The sequence below is a fragment of the Dendronephthya gigantea genome, unplaced genomic scaffold (assembly GCF_004324835.1).
Source record: "Dendronephthya gigantea isolate DGI-Jeju-01 unplaced genomic scaffold, DenGig_1.0 000048F, whole genome shotgun sequence".
Taxonomy (NCBI): Eukaryota; Metazoa; Cnidaria; class Anthozoa; order Malacalcyonacea; family Nephtheidae; genus Dendronephthya; species Dendronephthya gigantea.
Window position 1 is genome coordinate 984,346 of NW_021163058.1, and position 18,368 is coordinate 1,002,713.

Below are 18,368 nucleotides of genomic sequence, written 5' to 3' on the forward strand. Positions count from 1 at the left end.
TTCGTGTATCCGAATATATGACCAATATTGCCAACCACAATCAGATTTCAACTACTTACTTTTAGCTACAAATAAAAGCCTGCAAAGCGCACGGACACACCTTGTTTCGTGACATGACAACGCCTTGTCAAAAGCATTTCACGCCCAGGAAATAACATAACGCAGACAACTGAAGAGATATTTCATTAGCAAGCCCATTTCTTCTCATTACAAATCTCACATGCTGTCTTAGGCTGGTTCACTCCAAAAGGCAAAACCCTATTTTTACGTGCGAGTCGTGTTGCCCAAATTTCGAAATATTAGCTAAACCTTGACCTTGTCATTTTGTCTTAAAACTTGCGACTTTTTCCTGTACGTTGTTGCTTATAGCCCCGCCCATGGTCATTTTTTATTCTAAGGAAGGGAGGGTGTATTATCAAGTTTGGATGGTCCTGATTTTTCAGAGCAAATATATATTTATGTTGCATAACAGTGATGATGAATGTAATAATTGGGAGTACGGCGATAAAGAGCGATTTTTTAAAGAAACCGATGAAAAGAAAAAGAGTGCATTTTTATTCAGTGTATTTTGAAATATTTGTTTACCCACCCCACCCTAGTGTTTTTCGCGCACTTGGGCGTGGCTTGTTCTGCGGCTTTGTTTAGATGTGAAATAAAAAGAAACGAAGTATGGCGTCGAATAGCAACGACAAAGAAACTATGACTAAACCTAAAGTTAAAATGCAAGACCAAGCTTGCCAGTTTGATTCTTCGTTACTAGAAGGTTGGGAAGTCCTACCTTGATTAATTCCCGTTTGATATTGACTCGCAAATAAACTTATGCTCACATATTTTCCTTTATATAGATGCCCCAACAATGTGTGATGCATGTACATCAGTGCCAAGGTAAGGTTATCTTGTTCATTCAATCTTTTCTAACACGCACCATCTAAAATACGACATTGCGTGTATGAATGTCAGTTTATTTCGCTGTCGAACTTAGAAATACGTGTATGCCAAATTAGAACGTTTAATAAGCTTATGCCTTTTAAATTACAGGACGTTCGTAAAAGTGGCTTAATTCAAAAAAAAATGCTTGAACGTGATTGAAAACCCAAATGTTTTATACGAGTTGGATATAGTATATATAAATTTATGTAATAACGAGATTTCGTTTAGACATAAACCAGCGATTTTACAATTATACTCTATTGAATTAATACGGGCAACCAACTAAAAGTTTTAAAAGGACTGATTGATCCTAAAAATGGCATCATTCACTAATAGCCTCCCGGCTTTTGGTAATATTTTTATTGTCAATTTCTACATAAACGTATCAAGGCAGTATTTTACAAATTTCAATTGTAAATCTTTTAGATACTTTTGAGATACTTTAAATGTATTGAATGTGAAATGATCACCAGATTTTATTTAGTACTAATTAGGAAAAGGCCATTTATGATGGTGTACCTGCATAGGTTTTACCAATTTAGTGACCTTTCTTGTAGTCTTGAGCTCTTGAAGCTTATGAAGTTGTTTTGTTTGCATATTTAGCCTAAATGTGTACAGTAAGGTTATAAGTTACAAGCTTTCTTTCCCTATGTTATTGGTAATTCTCAGCTACCAATGGTGTAAATATGATAATTATATCAGTAACTTATCAGGTGGCAAGATGCCAACCTCTTAATTTTACTCTGTCCAACACCAGAGAACTTCACTGACCTGACACTTGACAACTCTTGATTTAAGTTCTCTTTTGAAATTTTTTTTAATTGTTTGCTTTTGCCTTAGAGTAAAGTTTGTTGTGAGGTTTTGAAGTTTGTTTCAATGATTTGTATCAATATGTGTAGGATAGCCAAATAATTTAATTAGTTGACATTTTATGCTTAGCTAATCACAGTAAATCATGAAGAAACCAATTTTAGAGCTAATTGTGTGTAAGTGAATTGGAGTCATGGTCAAAGAAGGAGAAAAGAATTAAAAAACAGAATTTAAAATTTTAATAAATTTTAAAACATTACAGTCCATAACATGAACAAATGCTTCGATACTATGCAAAATTTGGAGAATTTTAAAACAGGGAGTTATCAGCAGAATCGATATACTGAAGCTGCTATAACCCCTTAAGATATCTTACACAGTTGCACTTGTGTGGTTTCTTATATTGATTCCATATGTACCAATAATAGTATGCTATACAATACTAAAATACAATAAAATACTAAAAAATGTCTAATTACTTTGGAAACCAGGCATATTGTTATTATATTTCCAAAAGCAAATAACAAGCAATCTATGCCTCGATACCTAATACTATTTCTGTATTTAGTCCAACAGATGCTGTAAGAAATTGTCTGCAGAGAATCATTAAGGTAGAAATAATTTGTTTCATATGTAGTTCACCCTATAATTTGGCAGTCTACACCCCACCCTATTATGAAAACTTCTTGTTGAAAATTAAAAGTTATGATTTAATATGCAGGAATAGAGACAGTTGAACATTTCTTACCAGCAATGTATCACATAATATTAGTGTTGCCAACATACAATTATTCTTTTGTACTCAAGTTTGAGTGATTTTCACCTCCCAATATGTCCCTCTTGAACAATTCCACCCAGCTTGTTCCTATTCTATTTTTTTAAAGTACCGTATGATAACTTTACACCAATTTTGAATAGTTAAATTGGCATTTTGTTAAAATGTTAAATGCATTTTCTTAGTATGAAGCAGATCCATATGACAACTGTGTTCCCATAATAAGAGCTGAAGATTTTTCAGAAGAGGTAAAGCATAACTTATATTCACTGCAGGATTATTTGTGATTATAATATCAGTTTGTTTTCAATGTTAAGTGACAGTGATCCTACACTAGATGGCAAATAATGACAAATCTTTTGTTGACACAAAAAAGCTTCATCAGGTTTACCCACTATCAGAACTAAAGCCTGGCATGTGCTTGAGATATAAAAATCACACGAAGCACGCATAAATTGTGTCAACTTTATTCTTTAAAGAAATCACACTAAATTTACAATTAGAAACCTTCCAACATCATTCAGCATTTCTATACTGCACCAACAGCCACAGTAACCCTGCAAATGCGGAGCAAATTTCAATTTCAGAGCTACTAAAGTAGCGAAGTACGCAAAAAATAGAAATACAACGCCAATATTGCCAAAACCAACTGTCACAAATTTCAAGAAAGGATAGAAGAACCTTCCGTTCGTTCCATGTTGCATGTTTAACGTAGAATAACGCCTATCACATGAATCTCATACCTTGCACCCCTGCTACAATTAAATATTAATGTTTCAGAACAAGAGGACAATGGATATAAAACAACTTCGTTCAACTCGCTGAGCGTTCTTCATACCATTTAAAACACGTTTCAAGATAAACCGCAGAGATAGAAAGTGCAAGCACGTTATTGAACTGATACATTTAGTACTTTAACGTAACGTACCGTATTTAATTAAGATGTAATGAAAATTATCTTAAGGTGCATTTTCTTTTTTTCTAAATAAAAGAAAGAACGAAGCACTATGTGCCTCAATGAAAAGATCATAATTTGCTATTCTGGGTAGTATGCTTACTTCACTGAAGGAAAACGTACTGTACTCTGATATTGAATTATAAAAGGGATGCTGTATGTTTTTTCGTTGACCCAAATGAAATCTGTTCTGTAGAATGAAGGTGCAGAAAAATATCATGACCCAGTCAATGGTAATGATAGTCCAGTTTCAATGACAGTCATCAGAAGTATTGGTAATGTTGTAAGCAGTGATCAAGAGCCTGGGGATGATTGGAGTGATAACCCTAACACAGTGACATCATCATTAGCTGGTCTGTCATCGTTGGCTGTTGCTGTAAAAAAGTAAGTTGTAGTTCCTTATTGTTCAAGGTGTTGAAAATCCGTAATAACACAGGATTATCCAATCAAATATACTGATCAATTTGATAATGATAATAATTTGTATCAATAAATGTAGAGTGATACCTCGTCAAGATGATGATGAAACAATGGAAGAGACTGTGATGGCAAATCCACACACACTCGGATTAACTGGGTAGGTCATATACTGTATCCTGTAAGGACCAATTTCACCATGAACAGTTGCTACACAAGAAAGTTCAATTTCTTCAGTTGCAATAATGCTTGACTACTTTTATCTTTATACAACTTGTTGATGCATTATTTACGTTGAGAATTTCTTTTGTTAAGCGATAAATCTCGGCGAAGGATCCACAAATGTGATTTCGCCGGCTGCAGTAAGGTTTACACAAAAAGTTCGCATTTAAAAGCTCATCGGCGAACACATACTGGAGAAAAACCTTACAAGTGCTCATGGGAAGGATGCACGTGGCGATTTGCACGATCAGATGAACTTACCAGACATTTCCGCAAACATACTGGGGCTAAACCTTTCAAATGCCCACATTGTGAACGATCCTTTTCGAGATCAGATCATTTGTCGTTGCACATGAAACGTCACTGACCGTGCATGTCAACTCAACAATCTAGAATGGCCTGAACCATGGGAGGAATCACTCTGGACAGCAATCAGTGAATACATCATATTAAGTAAGAGTTGGGTGAAAGTTAAACCATTCATCCCTAAGTCATCTATTGTCATCAGAAAGTCCATTGTTTTGTCGTGGAACAGCGAGTGCACTCTTAACCTCAGTTTTATTGAGGTGAGTTTAACTGTTAAATAATTCTTGGTGGTAATGTGTATGTATGTGCGATGGCTTAAATGTTAATGTTAGACATAATTGTCATAATTACGATTTCTTAAAATAATATCACACTATAGATGGCGAATGTAAATTGCGTAGCGTATATAGAAGGAACATTAGTTTGTATAATGATTTGTATAATAGTTTGATTCCTAATATAGTAGGTGATAGATAATTAATAGTCGATTAATTAATCTATTACGTCTCGTTCCGTTATGTTTTGTCCGCGAGTAATCATTTATTCATGTGGAAATGAATATAGGTTTGTTTTTATATTTATTCTTCTAACGAATTAAATCAGTAAAATTTAGCAACTAATTAGTCCAAGTGTTACAAGAATATCACTTTTATTATTCATATCTATTTAGTTTTAATCGTCCACTTTATATCCAGAACCGAGGGAGATCTATTGCCTGTTTGTTGCGGTCATTTGGCCTTTAGACTGATGTTTGCAGATGTAACTTAGATGGATTTAGCTTCCACATTGAAATCAGTTAGCTGAGGGAAATTTAGTTTCCAGGGCCAGATATGAACTTTGGCCGAGAAAACCTACCGGGAGTTTGACAGTTGTCGTGTTACTAGAATGAGAGAATATATGCACAATTACAAACTGCAAAATGACTGCAAACAAACCGACAGTACATCTTATCTCGGTAGTTTTGTTGATGTGAACTTAAATACTTTGACCTGTGCCTGGTATCAGAGCATTTATGAGTATTCCTGGTGTGTATTCATATTTGCCATGCCTGAATGCTATATTAAGGTGCTTATTGCAGTACTGTTCTCCTAATAGGATTGTTTATTTGTGAGCAGTTGAAGTAGAAACATGTACGCTTGTGTTGTTCTTGTATACTGTCATGTATACTACTCCAGTTCCCACCAGATTGCATGAAACTTCAACGTATCCCTGTAGTCTGAATCTACCCAATGTTTTTTACCTGTTAGATTCACGCACCGTTCAAAAATTGCTATTATATGTGCATGGAAATACCAGTAGTAGTAGTAATAGTAGCTAGAGTAAAAATGAAACTGCTTAACAAAAAAAAACGTTTTAAAGAGAACAATTATATGCGATCAGAGCAACGAGGTGATTCCGGGTTGTCTGTCTCTGGGCAGAAATGTAGCTACTTGCCTGGTGTAAGTTACTGCGTATGTAAATATAGATAGTTTTTAAACAAAAATATGTAAATTTTCTTGACCTATATATACATATATATGTTAATACATATCTCTTAATATGTCTGTGGAATTATTTACTGTTTTCCAGCAAAAAAAGAAAAAATGAAAAACGGACGCATCATTTTCATGTATCCAACTTTTTTATTGAACCTCAATTCATTAATTTCGCCCACCTGGCCGTAAGATAGTCATTTTTTCAATGTATTCGTTTCAATTCTATATAGTTACTGATGGAAAGAAAACTATTACCGGCCAAATTTATCATCAATAGCGATGTGTCGCTTTTAAACAAGGAAGCGATTTATCAAGGCTCTACGCCATATGTGAAATAATGGCTTTGTATGTCCAAAAAGCATGTAATTCGTTTTGCTCTCATTCCGTTAAAAATAACAGAGTGCATTTCCTAACTGCAAATCAGGGCCAGGAAATTTGATGAGGCCACATGGGAAATTACAACCATGTGGATTAATTTACATTACGGTCACCTATGTTTGGCTTAATTATTCAGTAATCTTGGCGACCCTGATTAGTGCAAGGTAAAGAAAACAAAGGGTTGATGTGATGGTGTTTGTTCTAGTAATTCAGTGAATCGTATGCTGCTGCGACGTCTCAATGATTGATTGCCAAGACGGCCAAAGATGCGGGGATAAGGAAAACGGGTGAAATTATTCTGATTTCGAGATGCAGTCGGTTGCATGAACCTCGTTCATGCAGGATTTTTTTCAAAGACAAATTGCCGTGTGTGTAAGAATATAAAAAATTTGCCATTGATTCGAAAAAAAAATTGCATGCAAAAAGTCCTTAGTCCAGGTCAAGTCTGATGTATGGTGATCGTTAGGTGCATGGTTGATGGTCCCTCGATTGCCTGAACGAGCTTGAATTACCGTATTACGTAGCCTTTTAATATTAACAAAAATAGGCTTAAAATTAATAGCTGAATGCAATATGATTTAATACTATATGAAACTGCTTTTCAATTCTCGAATTATTACGACTGTCGCCGCGACAGACAGGCCACATTCAGTCACAGTCACCTAGATTTCCAAACTCCAAAGGAATCAAAATAGTCGTATCAATAAAAATGGTGTTTCCCTGTCGAGGGTTGAAGTACAAAAATAACCCCTCCATACTAGTATGAGGTTAAGAGCTGTTCAGATTTTTTCGCATTCCAGTTTTCAAAGGTCACCTTGGAAGCGGTCTTGGTCTCTTAGGCAGTGAAGGCTCCAACCTGTATTTATCGTTTTATTTGGTGAGAGGAAATGTTTGGGCTTGCAAACACTTGGAAGGTTAGGAAATTTGTGCTTTTTAGTTACTCATCATTCTTGAGGTTAGCGTTCGTTTGTTATTTTTGCGTTACTCCAGTAGAAAGGTATGCGTACAATCCTTTCTATGACTATGGAATTAGTATTCTTTTGCATCAAGCACACAATTTTTCTTGTGAATTAAATTTACACAAATGCTCTGATTTCGGTGAGTCGTTCTATCAGATTAGTTTAGCAGTAATAATTTGAAATTTATTCAAAAGTTTAGTTTTAGAAACTTATTTGATCCAAAGTTAGCAACGCCATTTTGGCAGGTCAGGGGGGGGCACAGCTTGGTCAAATACAACGCAGTAAAAACTATATAATTCTGATTCTTCCATGAGTAGAAATGTTTAAATAAAAAGAACCCAATTTATATTTGTGAAGTTTATTTTATAAAATACAAAATAAATAAGTTCTTTTCTCTTTAATTTAATTTTACAGTACTATGATTATCATAGATACAATTATATACAATATATCTGAACAACAGGCCTGCTTTTGTTCAATGTTCAAGACAATGTTCAAGAAGCGAATAGAAAAGTAAAGTCTTTGTCTTTACAAATTGAATAAAAAATGAAGTCGCCATTGATAATCCGAGACATGGCTATATACAGGAGCTTGCAGGGATTTTATTGCGTATGTCTTTTCATATGTAATGCAAGATGATCTGATCTGCTAAATGCTCTTTCACAATGTTGACATTTAAATGGCTTGGCCCCAGTATGTTTACGAAAATGTCTGGTAAGTTCATCCGACCGAGCAAAGCGCCATGTACAACCTTCCCATGAGCACTTGTAAGGTTTTTCTCCAGTATGTGTCCTCTGGTGAGCTTTAAGATGTGAGCTCTTTGTGTAGACTTTGGTACATCCAGGATGATCACAATGGTGTATTCTACGGCGTTGCAAGTCATCTGCTGGTGAATTTCGAACCTTGGATAGAGTGGGGTATGCAGGAGGAGGACGTATCAATATTGCAGGCCGAGGAATTGCATTCTCTGGGGATCCTGGGTTTGAACTTGGTGGTGTAGGTGGGTAGACAACCATACAATTTCTGAACTGTGGTGGACGAAAGTGATTAAAATTAATGTCTACAACTTGGCCAGACTCGGCCTGAGATGTGATTATCTTATCATGGTCTCCTAAATTTAGAAAAACACTTTCTTTTAGTTCTCTTTCTTTAACCTCCTCGACTTTCGCTGAGTTGTCAAAACTGAAGAATTCGCTAACGACATTCGCACTTTCTCGTCGGAATTTTCGCCTGCAACTTGGAAATGAAAACGGACTAATCGGCGAGGGAACAGCTGGTAAATATCTCTCCATTTCAGTCCTTACCTAGAAAAAAGTAAACACAATTATCAGTATTGTTTCACGCATGTGATTAACTACACAATATATACGACCGTCAATATTACATATTCTTATATTGAATAGACACTGCAATAACACGAGAGAAGCCAAATTTAGAAAAAGTATAATTTGGCTGGTCAGTATAAAGAACTGACTAGGCACCACGTATTGTCTATGGATCAGTAATATATTGTTTGTTAAAACGTCTCTATCAGTACAGCCTTAAAGTTATAGATTAGTTTATCTTTAGGGAAGCAATGAAATGTCAAATGGTTACAGCAAAATCAATCTGTAGCAAAATTTTGTATATTCGTGTCCTGACTTGGCAATGTCATTTAATATTGATTAGGCGGGATTTCTTTGACTTCAAGTAGTCACAAAAACAACATGAGACCAGCCTTCACTTATATTTATAAACGTGTTTTGAGGTTTTTTGCAATAAATATCGCAGTTCATTATTTCGAAATGCAGACCTAAAATTCACTTGCGCAGTTTGAAAAACAGCGTGTATGAAAGACAAAGAAACATGCGAAACGTGACCTTGTCCTTGCGCATCATAAGTAGATTGTTTTGATTTGAATAAAAAGGCAAATCTATGTAGCTTAGGTTTTAAACGTCAGAATTTAATTCAAAACCAAAATGTGCGGTTTGTTACGTCAAAATATCTCTATTTCGATGGAGTTCAATAGGTAGGAAATCGTTAATTCAATAAACGTAATTCTATCAACCAAACACTCTCGATATTATAAAGTCAATAAAATATATGAAACGTGAACCGTGAAAAACATTTCTTTATATCCATTTTATGACATACAGTTGCTTTTGAATCTTTCAATATAATGTAATTGACTAAACATAATAACTATAAGCCTCCCAGTAGGCTGTGATTTAATAGGATTGATAGAGGAACTAGGATTCTATACAATCATATTAAACTCACACCACATATAAACATAAAGATATTTGTATATCCAATGTATTTCCCATTCAAATGTGTGAACAGAAAGATTCCTCACTAACCGTAACATCGTCGGGAGAGTTTAAATCGACTCCAGAAGATAAATTCAGAGATCTAATCGCGACCACATTGGTATTGGTTAAACTCTGTAGTTGTGCGAATGGATGACCTTCTGCCATTGATGTCGTAGCTGTGGTGGTTTGTGGTTCATCCTTGACCACAGGAGCAGTCATTGCCATGCTATCTCGATATAAAACCCTAACTATATCTCCTTATTGTATATGATTTCCGAGCAAAACAAACCGAACAAAATCACTGCTACGCTCTTCAATAACGTGTTTTATAAGAGCGACTTCACAGTGGGATATGGGTGCGCCATTCTGGCATACCATATATGGTATAATCTCACTCAAGACCTGTCAATTGTGTTATTATCAAACTGACAGATATTCAGACAATACCATAGCATTGCGCTCTTATCCAATCACATCACAAGAAATGAATTTTTTTATGCTTATGACGTCAATGCGTCTTAAACATATTTAAATTTTAAGTACCGTGATTGGCTGTGTGTAATACAGTCCACTTGCGAATTTATGATAATCAGTTGTTAAATCAAAACAAATACTCATCTTTCTTTGTGAATATTTTACAGGATTGCACATTGCCAGAAAGAATTGATGAGGTAAAGAAAAGTTTTCAAGAACAGCAGGTTGTTCTCTGGAAAGTATGGTACATCCTTATATCAGCAACATGCTTTCATTTTTAACCAATATTTAACCCGTGTTCATATCACATGACCGATAGTTACATTGCAATATTTAACGCTTTATTACCCACCACGGTATTAAGGAAGTCCTAAAGTGACTTTGTTTAACAGTTTCCAAACAAAACGTTTACTTGATGATCTTTGTGGGTTAGTATTCTCGAAAACATTTTTTTAGCCTTAGCCTTAAAGGTGCGTTAAATTTTGAATCAAATAACTCTTTCGAGTTGAAGTGCGGTGAACTTGTTCATAGTATCGATAATTTCGTGTGAAAAGTCAACAAAAATACAAAATATTGTAAAAAATTCTCGTTGATCGTGAACTAGGTAAAAAACCCCATAAATATATCTTAAAATGCTGGTTGCTTGTAAGCGTCCTGTATACAAAGCCCTTCAAGTCGGTATATATTGCATACAAGGTACATAGGTTTAGGTGTCTCTGTTATAAGAGGTGATTACTTTTTCAGCGAACAACCGAACAACATTTGCATTTTATGATTCCTGTTTTTGAATGTGAAGCCACATACATACTGGAAGCTGTCAAGCTGTCATCCTGTCATCTCCACCCAATGACCTCTATGTCAAAGTCAATTACATTATTTACCATTCGGCAAATTCCCGCCGAGTTTCGTGGATCTCTGATTGGTGCGGAGATTTCCGACCGCGGGATATCGGAATGTTTCGGTTCTATTGATAGAAAAGACATGCAGCCGACGCCAATACGATTATGATCCGATGATAATATGCCGACTGTCGGTCTCGATGCTGTCCTCGGCGGAGTCCCACTAAATATCATGTTCAACAACCCTATGCGCATTGAAATAATTACCTACAGGGTGCAGATTGGGGCAATTTGGCAACTCGTATTAACCACTGCAATAAAAATATGCGATTATTTCTTGATCGTGCAGTCAGGGTGTCCAGTCAAAACGGCCCCAAGTTAAAACGGCCCCACTACTGCTAGTCAAAACGGCCGCGCGCTTATCGAGCTGCTTCAGTTTAATTGAATGAATATCTTATTTATTCGAAACAAATATATATATGTGTTCTAAATATGTTACAAATATGTTTAAAAAATTCTTTATTTAAGCATTTTGCGAACACATGTATCCATGATGTTGATGAGAATTTATTAGTATTAGTTAATAAGTAGCAAAAGCTTATTAGTAAGGGTTATAGGAAAACGTATATATAAAGTATAATTGCAGTTATTTATATCACACGTAAATATTTTTATTCCCCATATTATTGTCCGCCGTCTACAATCGCTTGAGCATGAGCCATTTTAACTTGGGGCCGTTTTGACTTGGGGCCGTTTTGACTGGTAAGCGCAGTCAGATATCATGTTATGATCCTTTTCGCAAATACCCACTCAACAGCAATGAAAACGATATCTACCCATGGCATGTGCTTACGCTGTCTGCCTGTCTCTAAATATTTCGATTTCATAAATATGTCACACAACGTGTGTCATGAATTTGATAGAAATATATTGAACTACGAGCTCAAAACAAAGAAAAGAGAGAAAGAGAAGAAATCAGTTACGCGATTATACGCAAACCCTTGACTCATTTTCCCGACAGTTAAGAGGTCAGATATTAACAACTGTTTGTAAATTACTGTTGAAAATGTCTTCTATGACAGCTTGTGTATCGCAGAGTAGCAGAATGCTTTTCTAGTATTGTTTTCCGCCTCTCAATATTGTTAGTTCCGGTTTCTATAGTATTTGATATGTTATTTCCTAACACGAGGAACTGCTCACTGCTTGAAATACTGAAGGGGCAAAAATATTATCGTTTTAGGGAAAATACATGTTAAAATTTCAACCAGAGACAAGGATGTGTGTGAAATGAAAAATTGGTGTATTGCCTTACAATCACTCACATAATGTAGTCCTACGATGCATTTCATTCTCACCAATACCAAGTCTTCGCTGCCGAAACTGCCTGAAAGCTAGCATAAGCTTGCTGGATGAAACGTCACGTTACTGATCACTCGCATTGTAAAAGCAGAACACATTCTGAATGCAATCCAGACAAGACATGACTTGTTAGGATACTTTTAATGTTCATCGCGATTTTTAGTAATAAAAACTAAAGCTTTTAGGCTTGGTCTTTGTTATCGCGATTCGTCGTAACAGCGAAAACCGATCTCAAGTCTCAACGCGGAATTGTAACTTTAGCCTAAAAATGTGAGTGTAAAATGTGTCTCCGGCGAGTCTCGCGGAAATATTGTTTATACTTCAAATCACAAGTTCATTCAAGAGGAGAAGCTAATGGGAATGAATGAAATGATACAAATGCTTGATTTTTAAAACCCTCGTAAAAAAACTGCATTAATGGTTTCAAGGCATAATAACATAAGATAAGGATTCTGATAATCCTTAGATTAAAGGCTTTAATATCGAGCAAGTTATTTCGTTGCCGATGACATTTCATCGTTCTTTGTCTCTTTTCGTCACAGACGCAGGCTACAAAAAATGATTATTCAATATTTAGTGCTCGTACCGCAGCTAGTTCGCCTTAAGCGACCGAGCAACGCAGTAGATTGAGCAGACGTGCACATTAGGAAAGAGGTGATTATAGTCCCTAGTATTTGCACAGGTTTCATTCAAATATTGTTTCCTCCTTTTATCTCCATGGCATGTGATATATTCATCATAACTTTATCCCTTCTCTAATAGTAACATTCTGAAGGAATTTAAGGGCATGAATATCATCTGCGTTTAGGCCAATGCCATAACCATGTTCAATTATCCGTGTTGTTAACGATTTTATTGTATTGTAACAAACACAAGTTTGACCAGGAAAATATAAATGACAATCGTTTTAGACATGATAGCCGTTTGTTATTCAATTAAATGTTTGGCAAAAGAACCGCATTCCAAAGCGTCTCCTTGTCGTTATATGAGTCACCTCTATTTAATCTCATGTGATCAAAACATGATATTCTGCTGAGTGGGCGGCTGCACCCTTCCGAAAATAATTATTTAACGATAGAAGCAACATAAAGATAAGTCATAGTAATTTTTTTACACATCTATTTTTTGATAAAACAGCCATTGCATGTAAAAGGTATAATCGTCCCTAAATGTAGATCGATAATTCTCTCATTCTTTATACTTCGACGTCGATCAAAAAAGATGATGCAGCAAACATAGTGCGTACAAAGAAAAGTACTACTTTGTTTATCTATTTATTGCAAGAATGAAAAAGAATAGCTATGATGTCACTGATCATTTTAACGTTAAACTAAATACTGAATGTGGTTGGTAGGTAGGTAGGTAACATTTTAGTAACTTTAAAAATTTAAAAAAGTAATGAAGCTATATCAATAGTCGAACATCAATTAGTCATGGGGCAATGTATTTATTTATGTAATTTTATTATATTCTCACGTTGAGTATTCATTTCTCGCATAGATTTTAACATTGTACACGCGTAAAAACGCACAAGTTGTAACAAGTCTGCAGCAGAAGTCTGTTCACAAGCTTGCAACAAGATTTGTTCGCACTGCCAGCTAGCTCCAATTTGTTGTAACAAGTTTGAGACAAGCTGTTAACAACTTGTAGCAAGTCCGATGGCATTATCAAACTTGTTAAAAGATTGTTCTGACAAGTCTTATATAGATATATGATACGACAACATTGCTACGAACTTGAAGCACAAGATTGTAGCAATATTGTCAGATCATGTTTGTACCAGATTTGTTGGAACAGCCTTGTAGCAAGTCTTTTGATTCAACAAGTTTATTACAACTTGTTAACAAGTTGTCCCATCTCTTCAACAGCTTGGGACAAGCAGTTGTAAGCAAAACAAATCTTGTTGCAAGCTTGTGAACAGACTTGCTACAAGATATGATATTTTTTACACGTGTAATGCACAGGAACTTTGTACCCCCACCAAAAAGTTCCTGCACACACCAGGTTGGCGTGAGCAAGATACAAACTGGATATGGATACTAAGCGCCATTGTGCTGCGTGATTGCTTTCGTATTTGGCTTGCGTCAGTTCGCGTCACACTCTCAAAACATTTCGGACGCAAAATACAAAGAGTGAGACTTCTGCTAGTGTCTATTCTGAGATTCTGTGACGAGTACGAGATTCGTCATTTTTGCGCGTTGTTTGCTTACGCCATCAGCCGGCAAAACTCGTAGTCGTCGAGCTTTCGAGTACGAGTTTGTTGGTAAATTTTATACTCAAAAGCCCAACGACTGTACGAGTACCCAATTTTATTAGCGTCAAGACTAACAATACAAAGGCCGAGCAGGATAAAATGGGCACGGGTACCCATTTTAGCCGTACCGTGCCAATAAATTGAGTGTGGTGTAAACAAGGTTTCTTTGATGCCTCTAAAGAAATTATAGGGATGATAAGGGGTGCGATGTATTAAGAGGAGATATTTTTCTATGTCGCGTAATATATGCTCAAAACCTCAGTTATATCTATCAACAGCACTAAAATTTTCAGCATTAAAAATGTTTTGCAAACCTGAAAAGCATCCACAAAGTATGTTTACTGTATAATCTCAAAATATTGTGAAAATGAAAAGATTTCTCGGGATACGCCGAGAAGAAAATGACACTTGAATCGAAGCTTCTTTTGTATTCATTTCAGTTATAATGGCGTTGACAATATAACATTGTTGATAGCCGCCGCATTATATTTTGTAATAACTCCTTTGTTTGGTGTTTTGCATTCACCAAATACAGTTCAAAACTTAGTTCACAACATAATCTAAAGAATAACGGTAAAATAAATGGATTTTGAGTGGTACGCCGAAAAGATTTTAGGTTTTGAGCGTTTTCCCGCCAAAATACGTGACATAATAAAAAATCTCCTCTTAATAACTTAATTGTTCCACAAAATCCAGTAAAGATAGGTTGAGTCGCTCTGATTCGCTGATTGGTCTTTCCACGTCAATAAAATGTACGTCAAAAATAATACATTTTGTTGGTTTTCCTCTGCGTCAGTCTCTCGAATGATCACGCGCGGTTTTCTCTGGAAGCATCACGTCCAATTACGTCAACATCACCACACTAAATAAAAATAATGGCAGTTTTTTCCTATTTGTTTTACTAACTTTCTGAATTTCTTTTTTGGAGTTAACTACAAATAATGGTGACATCTTATTGGCTTCATATACTACATTGGATGATGTTAATTGATTGAACACGGAAGGTTTTATAATATATACCTATCGATACTAGTAATTATGTATTTCCTTATCAATATATCGTGTGGAAGAAGAGATAAAAAAATTGTCGGATTTAAATTCTAAATCGAGTTGTATATATATATATATGTCATGTGGATTCTGTATCAAATATCGAGGCGATTCCGAGAACTTACCGATTAACCACAAACAGAAAGCCGATATTATATATAAAGTGGGCCGGCTACGATATCTTTTTTCGGTACCCCATACACAGTGCGCCACAATCATATTCATTGTTGAGCAAAATTGTGTATTTCATGATAATTTTAACGAGCAGCATTTTAAGCCATTTATACGCCTGTATTCTAAAAGCTCACTCACACTCAAACTCATTGAGTGGGAGATCTTAATCTTCTCATAACGTTTCAATGACGGTATTTCCAGCTGAACAGGGACTTGATTTTCAGTGATTTACCTTATATCTTTCCATCTATTCAGAAAAAACTTTCTCATTGATCAGCATTAACGAAATTTATATGTCACACTCGATGAGTATGAGTGTGAGTGAGCTTTTTGAATACAGGCGTTAGAATTGAAGGACGTCCTGACGTCAGTCTAATAAGCCATGGAATTTTCCGACATACGCAAGTTTTGATCGTATAGGATGTAGCAAAAGAGATTGTTTATAGAAATTTCAAGTGTGTTATTCTAATGCAACTGTACATTTCCTATAAGAAACATTTGATTTCAAACCGAAACCAGAAATGACGATCTAAATTAATTATACTCATGCATCGTATCAGTGTCAAACTTAAAAAGCCTATATGGCCTAGAAAACATAATAGAACCTTAGATCTACTATATTAACCTTGACAGATAACTGAGATAAGTGCATCATTATAATATAAAGGATTATGGAAGTTATAGAATTCGCTTTTATGAACAAACTAAAGTTTCTCTTCGTATTCCGATTCTTCAGCCAACTTCGACTCGTATTTTTTTTGATCGCATTATTATTATTCGCATACGATAAGTGTCATAAGTCAGTTTTCATTCTCAATTCAGGATTATTTCAGTGCATCGCCGTTATTATACTTCTATAGTCTTTATATACTATGTCTATGATAATTATGCGCGCATGAATTGTGTAAGTCCTGTTTTATACTATTGGGCAAATGGCAATAAAGACTTTAGGGGGAGCAGAAGATTATTTAGGGAAGCATGCATGCATGCAGATCTTCCTTCCCTGCTGGAGGCCAGCTCAATTGCCATCACTGTCATCGATGTTACCAATTCACTTTTTAAATGGTGCCGAAACGATTTAGCAAAATTTGTCTTTACTTGATTTATTGCATGGTAATAAAATGTAGCTATATTTCACACTGAAGCATGCGATGTGACAGTCTGATTCAAATGCGTTTTGCGGTTGGTTATATAAGTCTTAACAATAAATATATATTATAATGTATGTATATGCATGTATATATGCATTCAACTGTTCACGTTTTCAACAAAATTACATGCCGGAATGAAATCCTACAACTTTTCAAAATTCAGCAAGCCTTACAGTTCATATATAGTATATGACTCGATCTATTTCTTCTTCTAAGGCAGAACGTGCATGCCATCAGAACGTCATGCCTAATTTGACGAGGCAAATTGGTTAACTCTGAATGTTTAGATTAATTGAATCAATAGTATATATATGATACGGGACGTTTTCTTCTTAATTTTAGCAGATACTGAACTCTCAATCGTGAATCTATCAGCGAAGATTTAAATTCGTGGTAAACGAAATGCTTCCATTTTACGCAACACTATTTATATTTTTAGAAATATTGCATTCTTTAGTTTTTATTACACCGAGCGCCATTAATCTGTATTGGATTAAAATTCCTTGCAAAAAATGACTACTCAAAAGGGTCATGCCTTGTGGTGAATGACAAAGCATGATCGGAAATTTGCCAATTTAGGCAAATAAGTTTTTCAAATTAACTGCGCAAATCAGTCAATCGGTAGGCGAATGGATTTAAAATACCAACTATATATAAAGTGATATAAAGTGATTTTATAGCTATTATAAAGAGAGAACCACTGAAGACGGTTTAAAAAAATTGCCAATGCAGCAATGCGATCAGTGAAGAATTAGAACAGTGCTGGTGGTAGTTTATTCTGGCTTTAAATAATACCCCATATCAGTCACTGACTGATGCATGTGTTGAGTTAAATTGTTTGAAGTCTATAATGTCTCCTGGTATTAATGCCACCTCAAATCGTAACTGCATGTAATCAAAACAAGTTTTCTTTGGAGTGGGCGGCTGCGCCCTTCCGACGATAATCAACATGTAAATATTAGAATCGATCTCTTGATGTCTATGAACTTTTTTAACAATGATTCATTTGCAGCAAATTTGATCAAATATGCTTATATATATATATGCATTCATGCTAAGAATGCATGAAATCCTATCCAGCATTGTGTTTATATGGATTGCAAAAGTAGTAAGAACACAAAAGTTTAAACTGTATAAATTATATCAATTTATTTTATTTTAAGTCACACAAACGTTCACATCAATTAATGTCATGATACAAACACTGGCGGATTATCCACTAGGCTGGAGTCAATAGGCCCTGGTTTTGAGAGGCAAGGGATTTGTGAAGATTATTTGTTTCTTGTTTTTGCCATTTTTGTTTTAATCAGTTAAGCAGTAGGATAACGTGAAAAAGCTACAGAAGACGACCTTAATCTAGTTTCTTGCTATCTGCTTTTTTCTTGAACCTTAAAATGGGAGTTTGAATCCCTCTCGAGGCAACAAAGTATTTGGTAATTTGTGTTGTAGAAGTGGCAGTTTTTAAAATATTCTACTAAAATTTTCCTTATATTGAGAATATCACCTCAAAGGCCCATAATTCATCCTACTGGCGATAATCCAGCACTGT

General features: G+C 35.3%; 2 protein-coding genes across 2 annotated transcripts; one reads left to right on the forward strand and one right to left on the reverse strand.

Annotated features, from left to right (window-relative positions):
- The first annotated feature begins 578 nt into the window (after positions 1-578).
- On the forward strand, positions 579-5,946 carry LOC114528173 (Krueppel-like factor 12). The gene is made up of 7 exons (XM_028549781.1): positions 579-763; positions 846-885; positions 2,309-2,351; positions 2,701-2,763; positions 3,667-3,854; positions 3,970-4,047; positions 4,203-5,946. Exons 1-7 carry the CDS (start codon positions 670-672, stop codon positions 4,474-4,476), a joined length of 780 nt encoding a protein of 259 aa, XP_028405582.1. The 5' UTR covers positions 579-669; the 3' UTR covers positions 4,477-5,946.
- Positions 5,947-7,618: 1,672 nt separating this feature from the next.
- LOC114528272 (zinc finger protein 354C-like) lies at positions 7,619-9,879 on the reverse strand. Its single transcript, XM_028549904.1, has 2 exons — positions 9,567-9,879; positions 7,619-8,531 (listed from the first exon to the last, which is right to left on the reverse strand). Exons 1-2 carry the CDS (start codon positions 9,741-9,743, stop codon positions 7,830-7,832), a joined length of 879 nt encoding a protein of 292 aa, XP_028405705.1. The 5' UTR covers positions 9,744-9,879; the 3' UTR covers positions 7,619-7,829.
- Positions 9,880-18,368: the final 8,489 nt, after the last annotated feature.